Here is a 10,551-nt window from a genome sequence, read left to right on the forward strand (position 1 = left end):
CCGCGGACATAGTACTCGAACTGCAGGTTCTCATTCCTACTTGCCAACTGTTGAAATCTTCAACCTTGGCCAGTGAACAAACTGAAAATAAACTTAATTCATTTTGGCTTAACGTCTATTTATTCCATTCCACATTGTTTTCTGTCATATCCCAATGGCTTTCAAGATAATATTCGCAAAGGTCCCCCCCCCCCCCCCCCCTTCTCGTGCGAGGCCGCAACTATGCTTTAACTTCTTTTCACATGGGACACTGTGTCAGGTCAGTTCATGTGAAAACTCAACTGAAAACCAAAAAAAACACAACGGGATCGTTTCTATTGACCTTCCTCCGCTCCGCTCCCCCCCCCCCCCCCCCCCCGGTTTAATTCCTTCATGCATGGGGGATTCTAAATGTAGGCAAGGATTCAAAACAACAACAACGAAACTCCTCGAATGAGTTGCCAACATTGGAGAGAACTGGACGTACTCTGTCCCAGTGTACAAGTACTGCACGGGACACCGAGTGAAGAGAGTTCTCTGGACCCTAGAAACCGCATATGACCGTGGACTGAATATTTAACTTCATAACAATTCTGCCAAGGCGAGGGTGTTGCAATCCTAAACCGCCGTGGCCAGTTAACATTGAACCTAATGTTCACCGAGACAGCTTGAGACAAACATAGTTTGCAGCCGGTGGGTTCAGAACGACGATTCCATGGAAGGCGGAGCGTCTTGAACGGTAAGGTAGACGGTAAATTTTCTGGTTACACTTGAAACTTATGAACACCAACGTCCCTCGCTATTTCTACACATTGCTTGGACGGTAACGTTGCTTCTGAAACAGATGGTTTATTGTTTTCATTGCAACGGATTCTTAACGAAAATCCTTTAAGTTACAAGAACTATCGTTAAGATCTATGCGCCACAGAAATTCCTCCTCGTCTCCCTAAAGGAACGTCCTTTGATTCTGAGGCTATGACTTCGGGTCCAACACTCTCCCACTAGTGGAAACATCTTCTCCACATCCACTATATCCAAGCCTTTCACATTTGCCCGCGTTTGGCCCATGTACCTTCTTTTAAATGTTGGCATCGTATCTGCCTCATTTGCCCCCCTCTCTCGCAGCTATGTGCGAGAGTAAATTAAAATACGATTTCAGCCTTCCAAGTAACTGCTTGCATTTTTTTGTTCTTCCACTGAATGTCAACCCCACCCGAGTCTCAAGATTGAACTTCTTACAAGCGGACGGGGAAGGAAGGCGGTAACATTGCTTCGACATAAACACCCGGAGAGTTGGCCGAGAAAATAGAGACCAACCACGCAGCAAATGGAGCACTCAATTAGTTCCGAATCTAAGGAGCTTTTCAAAAATCAGCAACAACTCTATCAATTTTGCGGGTACGAACTGAAGATCACCCAAGATTTCAAACACTTTACCATACCAGCGATTATCTGGGACGCTGTAAGTACAACGTTCCAACCATGTTGTTGTAGGTTCGTCCTAGGCTTATTATTGTCACGTGTGCCGAGAAACTGTAAAAAGCTTCTGTATGTGTGCAATCCAGTCAAATGGAGCCATCAACCTAAACACATGTACAACACATAATACAAGGGGAAACATACCGGTTTCACAGCAGTGTAGCTTTACCGTTGCAGAAAAAAAAGCCCAAGACTGTAATGAGGTCGGGAGATCGGGGTTACATCCTACTACACTCTATGTTCAGTAAATTGATAAACTCGTGGAGGACGAAGCTGTTTCTCAAACAAGTCTGAAGAATGGTCTCGACCCGAAATGTCACCCATTCCTTCTCTCCGGAGATGCTGCCTGTCCCGCTGAGTTACTCCAGCATTTTCACAATCTGTTGGTACTTGCTTCCAAGCTTTTTTATATTCTAATCGATGGAAGAATAAAGAACACCTAATTACTGTGGAGTACAGTAATTGTTTTATTGATTAAATGTCCAAATCCAAGAGGCATCGTGAAGTGTAGATGGAGTCGACGGGGGTGAGGGTGGTCTGTGTATTGGGCTGGGCTACATGTACAATTTATTGTTCGGCAGAAAAAGTCCAAAGTCCGCAATGAGGTAGGTTGAGAGATCGGGACTACACTTTAAGTTATGTTCAGTAGTCTGCAAACGGAGGGAAAGAAGCTGTTCTTGAAATAGTTGGTATGTGGTTTCAAGCTTTTGTATCTTCTACCCGATGGAAGAGGGAAGGAGATGGGATGACTGCATTGTGAATCATTGATTCTACTGGCTACATTTCTGAGGCATCGTGAAGTGCCGATTGTGGGGAGCCAGCTCTGTGTATGGGCTACATCTACAACTATTTGCAATTGCTTGCGTTCTTCGGCAGAGACTTTCCCGAACCAAGCCGTGGTGTAACCCGAAAATATGTTTTTTTTCCCCGTGCATCTGTAGAAGTTAGTAGGAGTTGTTGGCGGCACGGTAGCGCAGCGGTAGAGTTGCTGCTTTACAGCGAATGCAGCGCCGGAGACTCAGGTTCGATCCTGACTACGGGTGCTGCACTGTAAGGAGTTTGTACGTTCTCCCCGTGACCTGCGTGGATTTTCTCCGAGATCTTCGGTTTCCTCCCACACTCCAAAGACGTGCAGATATGTAGGTTAATTGGCTGGGTAAATGTAAAAATTGTCCCTAGTGGGTGTAGGATAGTGTTAGTGTACGGGGATCGCTGGGCGGCACGGACTTGGTGGGCCGAAAAGGCCTGTTTCCGGCTGTATATATATGATATCATATGATATGATATGATATATGATATGCCCGAGTCGCCCGAGAAAGCAGAGGCGCTAGTTTGTTTTATTGATCGGAGTTTCAACGTGGTTGTTCCAGGACAAATTATTCGGTTATATGCAGGCTCAGGAAATTGAAACATTCGACTGTTGCCACTTTCGATTTACATCTCGCCGACCCCAATATCATGTTTACGACTGGTTAGAATGCTGTTAATGTTAATGTGTTAATGTCAAACTTCTATTGAAAATAAGATTGCAATCAACGAGTAGTGGCAACCTCATAATTGCACGATTGGGTTGAAATACAAAATCATCCAAACAACCAAAGAAACATGTTTGCAAAATTCACAGCAGTGAGTGGAAAAACGATTCTGTTAACAGCAGGGCAGAATTTTAGGCTCATGTACAAAGCATTCTAGTTATGAGTCACGCAATTGATTTACCTTGCACGGGAGAAAATGTCAGTGTTAAATTGTGTGCGGGTTGAGTTAATGAAACCTTTATGCCCCGTGCAACTAGAATTGGATTACAGAAACAAAGGGGAGATATATAGTGCAAATAATTCCAAATTTTATTTTATCCGTGCATTTGTTCAGGGGATCGTTCTCTGCCGGTATTTTGAGAAAACGTGCATCAACTTTACTGGGAAGAAGGTGATTGAGCTGGGATCTGGCACTGGGCTCGTGGGAATTCTTGCCAGCCTCTTGGGTGAGTGGAAACCTACATTGCACTATCAGAGAACGTATTTGCTCTTTCCAGGCATTATGTCGGTTGGTAGAAGAGACATAACAATTATGCGACGTGGAGTCATAGAGCACAACAACTCAACATGGGCCCAACTCATCATGGTGATCACAAAAAACTGGAGTAACTCAGCGGGTCAGACAGCATCTCTGGAGAAAAGGAATGGGTGGCGTTTCGGCTCGAGACCCTTCTTCAGTCTATCTTCGATTTCAACCAGCATCAGCAGTTCCTCTCTACACATAGTGACCACCAAGATATCATAGAAACATAGAAACATAGAAAATAGGTGCAGGAGTATGCCATTCGGCCCTTCGAGCCTGCACCGCCATTCAATATGATCATGGCTGATCATCCAACTCCGCATCCCGTACCTGCCTTCTCTCCATACCCCCTGATCCCTTTAGCCACAAGGGCCACATCTAACTCCCTCTTAAATATAGCCAATGAACTGGCCTCAACTACCTTCTGTGGCAGAGAATTCCACAGATTCACCACTCTCTGTGTGAAAAAAAACGTTCTCATCTCGGTCCTAAAAGACTTCCCTCTTATCCTTAAACTGTGACCCCTTGTTCTGGACTTCCCCAACATCAGGAACAATCTTCCTGCATCTAGCCTGTCCAACCCCTTAAGAATTTTGTAAGTTTCTATAAGATCCCCCCTCAATCTTCTAAATTCCAGCGAGTACAAGCCGAGTCTATCCAGTCTTTCTTCATATGAAAGTCCTGCCATCCCAGGAATCAATCTGGTGAACCTTCTCTGTACTCCCTCTATCCACATGCGCTTGCCACATTTGACATTCTTTGACCCACACCCTTCAGGAGTAAACACTGTAATCTTTCACCTTCCTGTCTATCATAAATCTACAAAAGCATACGTTAATACAAGTCAAATAATCTGCGTTCATCACAGATTTTCGGGGAAAAAAATAACGCGTTCTCGTCTCAGCCTCAAATGGGGCGCTACCTTAAACGTAGGGCGCTCGTAAACCATAATTGAACCGCCTTCAACTTGCGAGCACAATTTCCCAAATTGCGGAACCAGGATCGCAAATATTGTCTGGCAATAACAGAAACATAACCTCCCTGTTTATATACCCAGTTATCTTACAGCAAACTGTAATATTTCGTTAACTATTTCACCACTGCGTTTCTCCTGCAGCTCTGAGCTCTGTAATCTCTCAATGTAGGACATGGCTTTTTCCTTCTCTTCCTCCTTCCAACTTTGACAATCGCACGTTTAACCAACGTTATGCTCCATTTACCAAGCAACTGCCCACACTGGTCTTCCTGTCTTGGACCTCCTCCATTGTCAGAGTGAGGCCAAACCCAAATTGCAGGAACAACAACATCTCATATTTCGCTTAGGCAGCTTGCAACCCAGTGGTATGAATATTGATTTATCTAACTTCAAGTAACCCCTGCATTCCCCTCTCTATCTCCATCCATCCCGCACCCAGGTCGTGCCAGCTTCAAAGTCGTCTTTTTGAGTCTCATTGTTTGTAACTCGTTCTCATCTAACGCACAGCTAACATTGGCCTGTTTCCTTTATCGTCTCTACTTTTTTTTGCATATCTTTCATTCATTTGTTCTATATCTCTCTACATCCCCATCCATATCTCTTGTTTCCCTTTCCCCTGACTCTCAGACTGAAGAAGGGTCTCGACCCGAAACGTCACCCATTCTTTCTCTCCAGAGATGCTGCCTGAACGGCGAGGTTACTCCAGCTTTTTATGTTTATCAGATTTTAATGAGGCGACCATTGGTTAAATAACTGAACAGAGTTTATTTCTACCGGTGTCAGAAAGGACGTTGATTTGGAATGTCTTGATTTGCAAACGTTATTTGAAGAGAATAAGAAAATAACTGCAGATGCTGGTACAAATCGAAGGTATTTATTCACAAAGTGCTGGAGTAACTCAGCAGGTCAGGCAGCATCTCGGGCAGGATCTCGTCACCCATTCCTTCTCTCCCGAGATGCTGTCGGACCTGCTGAGTTACTCCAGCATTTTGTGAATAAATACCTTCGTTCTTTGAAGAGATGCCGTTTAATGCGCTTGTTGTTATGAGATGCATAGACAATTAACGCTGCAGAGCGTTATGGCAGATGCCAAATGCGAGAGAGAAGAGCGTTAAGTTCAGAGAGAGCAAGTTTGAATCGAATCTGCGGGACCACGTTTTTATAGCGAGTGGTAGATTCATACAGCGCGGGTTGGTGGTAAAAACAGATAAGATAGTAGGTTTTAAGAGGACTTTAACTAGACACGTGACTTTGCAAAGAATGTAGGACATGGAACACGTACTTAGTTTAACAGTCTGAAGACTGTTCCACTGAGTTACTCCAGCTTTTTGTGTCTATCTTCGGTTTAAACCAGACTCTAGAAACATAGAAAATAGGTGCAGGAGGAGGCCATTTGGCCCTTCGAGCCAGCACCGCATTCACTGTGATCATGGCTGATGATCTACAATCAGTAAGATTATGACTGATCCAATTATCGCTCTAGCGTCATGCACCTTAATCCCCTTTATGGTCCAATTTTCAGCCAATCTCTATCTTGAATGTATGTATACAATGTCCGTCTCCACGATTCTGTGGGGCGGAATTACAAAGGCACTGAGGCGTACGCACCGGCACAACCCAGCATGGTGCCAACCTAATCTATCCCCCCCCCCCCCCCCTGCCTGAATATTTCACCGATATCATTCTGCACCTTCTCTATCCCCGTGCCTGCCCAACTGTTTTCTGTACTCCAACAATGTGCGTATGAGTGTTGTAACCTCTCGGAGACGGGGGTGGAGATGGCGTGTGGGGTTTCTCAGTAGCTAAAGCGTAATATGCATCCGTGTCCCATTCGTTAATCTAAGGACGTGTCGCTTTTATGTTCCTGTTGATTTCGCAGGTGGAGAGGTAACATTGACAGATCGGCCGAACGTCCTGAATCAGATTGTGTACAACGTGAACAGTAACATCCCCTCCGAACTCATAGTGCGAACAAAGGTTAGCGCCCTCCAATGGGACCATTCACACGACCAGTCTGCCTCTAAGTATGATGTTATCATTGGCTCGGATATCGTCTATGACCCACGCCAATTCCAGCCACTCATAAGCACGCTGTTACACCTGAGCAAGCCGGACACAGTTATCTACTTCAGTTCCAAGCTGATTAAGAATATAGCGGCGGTTGTGTTCTATGAAAAATACCTGGCAACGCACTTCGACTCCGAAATTGTTTATACACTTCCACATCAATTAATTAACATTTACAAAATCACCCGGAGAATTGACAGCGACTAGCAAAATAATCCCACAGAAAGTTGGGTGGAAACACTAGAATTACTTTGCAATTCAAAAACGCCTAGAGGGGACAGATTGCAGCGTGAATCGTGTAAGGACGTTTATGATACGATACATTGGCTTGTGCTCGGGTGCAATTCTTGAGCTGACACGACGCTGTTATTTTTTAAAATCTAGGCCAAGGAAAACGATCTTAATCCTATTAAAATGGCCGTGGTGGAGAGCTGGGAAAGGGATAAAATCACCATAAGGAACCAAGACTAATTCAAAGCAGGGCCATGATTACGATTTAGAATTATTGTAACCGTGAGCTTTGTAAAACAGTAATCAAACCCATTGAATAATAGACGATGACATATGAGATTAGCCGAGCACCCTGCTAGACTGCTATGTTTGTCCCTGGCATCGTGATTAGGTTGATTGAGTTTTGCTACTGGAAGATTGCAATGATGGTGCGCAGATGATAAAAGATTAGATCTCAATAAATTAGAAGTTTCCAAACAGTTGGCACCGGCGCCGGCTTATTCGTACGGTCACAGCTGAGCATGCAAATGGTTCCGACATCGCCCACCAACCTTGTAGTCAATAAACATGGTTACTGCAGCACACTGCGCGTCTTGTTTAGATACAACTTTACTTTGGCTAACCATATGTCGATGCGGTGTTGTCATAATAATCCTGGAGTGCGATAACCCAGGTTGTTACACCACAAGTATAATTTGTAGTCATTAACCCGCAGCCTACAATAGTCATAAACAAGAATACTAAAGTCCGCATGTTACATTCCTTAATAGAGTACCATTGCATAAATAATTGCTTCTCAATTTCAATGGTCATCTGGGATGAATTTAGCAGCATGTGTTCCAACGACACAATTGTGTCTGTTTACTGCCGGGAGGGTAAATGGAAACATTTCTCCCCAGCCAGCTTTTTTTCTAAGGCATCTCCCCATCTCTGTCAATTTCCAAAGTAACGTTTACGTTATTCTCTGGTTACCGGTCAAAATTACATTACATTCAATTATTGTTAAAGAAACACGGGTTGCAGCAGAACTACTTGAAGGTAAACGTGTGGCAGATGGAGGTCAAGCTGACATATGCCGCTTTCTACTTGCGATCTAAAGGCTACTAGGGACGAGGAAAAGAGGGATACAAGTAGATACGGACATTATTGACACGTGGAAGTTCTCGTAGATAACCTACATTCAAACACTCTAATCGAAACACAAGATATACCTTTACAGAATAATTAGGTATCTATATTTACCTCAAAGGCTATGAATTGCTAACTACACTACATTAAAACAAAGGGAGAAGGTAGGGCCATTCAACGATAAGGAAGGATTTTTTTTGAGTCGGAGAATGTGGGCGAGGTATTAAATCCTTACATTGCAACTGTATTTACTGGTTCTGGTTGATTACTGCGCCAACACCTCATAAGTAGTTGTCTCGCGCAGGGCGGAGTGAGTAGAGTCGTGATTACATTTTGAAGTGGGCCTTTTTGACCAAGTTGAGGAGATCTATTTGCTCAATCCCCTTTTTAAATGACTTAACATCCGGAGCAGCGCATGTGTTAGGCGGTAACTTATTCCATTCCATTATCGTCCTTGGGTAAAGGGAATATTGATAGCAAAGTTTATTGAAATTTAGCGAGTTGATGATCTAGGGACCGGTATTTTTGTCTTGTTTCATGGCAGTTGGTGCTCTTTCCAAGAAGAAAGACGTGGGGGATAATGATATAATAGCAGGCGTATTCTAATATTGCGAGAACATTTGAGATTAAGAACGAGGTCGATTAAGGACTCGAGAACCCAGATGGAAATCTATCCCAGGTTATCGGGAAAGGTAAGAGAGAAGATTGCAAATTCCTTGACGAAAATATTTACACCCACTCGAGCCAGTGGCGAGATACCAGAGGACTGCAGAAGAGCCAATGTCGTTCCTTTGTTAATGAAGAGAAGTGGAGATAATCCATGGAATTACAGGCCGGTGATCCTTACGTCAGTGGAATGGAAGCTGGCGAGGAGGATTCTTTGGGATAGGATTTAGTCTAATTTGGAAGAGAATGGGTGAATTAGTGAGAGTCGGCAAGTTATGTCCTGCAAACTTGACCGACGTTTTTGAAAAGGTGACGAGGTGATTGATGGAGGTGGGGCGGTAAATGTTATCTACGTGGAGTGGACTAAGGTCTTTGATGACATCCCTCATGGCAGGCTCATCCAGAAGATTAAGGTACATGGGTCCCGCGCGGTTTGGTAGGATGGTTTACCCATTGAAGGTAGAGAGTAGTCGTGGAAAGATGCTATTATGGCTAGATAGTCTGTGACCAGTGGTGATCTGCAGGGATCTTTGGTGAAACCTGCGGTTTGCATCGAAGTCCTGTTGGTTTATAGGCTGTTTGGTACACTTATACAGGGTGGCAACAGACCATTCGGTCCAACACGTCTATGCCGCCCAAAGTAACTATCTGAGTTGGTGCCGTTTGTCTCTGTTAGGCTCACACCCTCCACAACCCTTCCTGCCCATGTACATATCCAAATCTCTTAAACGATGTAATTGTACCCGCCTCTATCATATCCGCTGGTTAATCATTCCATATCCCATCACCTTCCGTGTGAAAAATACGGTCCTTTAAAACCTTTGCTTCTCACTTTAAATGCCCTATCTGTGCCATTCATCTGTGCTCCAGCCGACTCCTTCCTCTTTGAAGACCGGGGCCATCCACATCCTCTACGCCCCTCATTATTTTATCAACCTCCGCTCCTTCGCTTGATTATTTTAAGCTGTTCGAGTGCATTACCAATAATATCCCTGCAGTCTTCGATTAGTTGTTTGACAACATCCTTGATCTAAAGCATAGGCGCCCTTAGGATCCAAGTGAATTCGGCAACATTTTTACGAAATTGGTTTGGCAAAAGTAAGCAGAGGGTGGCCGGCGAAAGTTATTTTTAGATTGGGAACTTGCGACTAGTGTTTACGACAGTAAACGAGACTGGGAACTTTGCTGCATGTCACGTCTATTAATGGTCTGCATGGGGACAGATAATAGGCTCGAAGATGTACGCTAGAGTCCTGCCTTTGGCCATTTAAACTGTGCGTAGGACATGAGGCGGGCAGTTATGGCACAGCTCTGAGTAAGATTCGGTTGGCCAGGGCCTGGGACCTGTGTGGCTGCGTTCACAAAGCTGCAACGGGGACGGAATGGCACTGGCGAGGGTACAGCGAGCTATCCCCACGCTGTGGTCTGCGACGGAGCACTTCACATAAGAGGGGAGACTGGAAAGACTGGAAAAATATCACAAACCCCCTGCTGGACCCCCTGCAGTTTGCATACCGGGCCAATAGATCAGTGGATGATGCAGTCAACCTAGGCCTGCACTACATCCTCCAGGAACTAGACCGCCAGCGGCCCAATGCAAGGATTTTGTTTGTGGATTTTAGCTCTACATTTAATACCATTGTGCCAGAGCTACTACACTACAAACTCTCCCAGCTGACTGTGCCTGAACCCCTCTGTCAGTGGATCATCAACTTCCTGACGGACAGGAAGCAGCATGTGAGGCTGGGAAAGCACATCTCGGACCCGCAGACCCTCAGCATAGGAGCACCTCTCCTTTACTCTCTCTACACCAAATGACTGCACCTCCACAGACTCCTCTGTCGAGCTTCTCAAGTTTGCGGATGACACTACCCTGATTGGACTGATCCAGGATGGGGAGGAATCTGCCTACAGAGGGGAAGTGACACAGCTGGCGTCCTGATGCCATTGCAATAACCTATAGCTCA

General features: G+C 44.8%; 1 protein-coding gene across 1 annotated transcript; it reads left to right on the forward strand.

Moving 5' to 3' along the window:
- The first annotated feature begins 1,306 nt into the window (after positions 1–1,306).
- LOC144595599 (EEF1A lysine methyltransferase 3-like) lies at positions 1,307–6,766 on the forward strand. The gene is made up of 3 exons (XM_078403166.1): positions 1,307–1,441; positions 3,328–3,439; positions 6,372–6,766. The coding sequence occupies exons 1-3, from the start codon at positions 1,307–1,309 to the stop codon at positions 6,764–6,766; spliced, it is 642 nt and encodes a 213-aa protein (XP_078259292.1).
- Positions 6,767–10,551: the final 3,785 nt, after the last annotated feature.

The sequence above is a fragment of the Rhinoraja longicauda genome, chromosome 7, assembly GCF_053455715.1.
Source record: "Rhinoraja longicauda isolate Sanriku21f chromosome 7, sRhiLon1.1, whole genome shotgun sequence".
Lineage (NCBI taxonomy): Eukaryota > Metazoa > Chordata > Chondrichthyes > Rajiformes > Arhynchobatidae > Rhinoraja > Rhinoraja longicauda.

Coding starts and splice junctions, on each gene's coding strand:
- LOC144595599 (XM_078403166.1), top strand. CDS start 1,307: ATGGAGCACTCAATTAGTTCCGAATCTAAGGAGCTTTTCAAAAATCAG. Junction 1,442..3,327: donor CAGCGATTATCTGGGACGCT/GTAAGTACAACG, acceptor GCATTTGTTCAG/GGGATCGTTCTCTGCCGGTA. Junction 3,440..6,371: donor AATTCTTGCCAGCCTCTTGG/GTGAGTGGAAAC, acceptor TTGATTTCGCAG/GTGGAGAGGTAACATTGACA.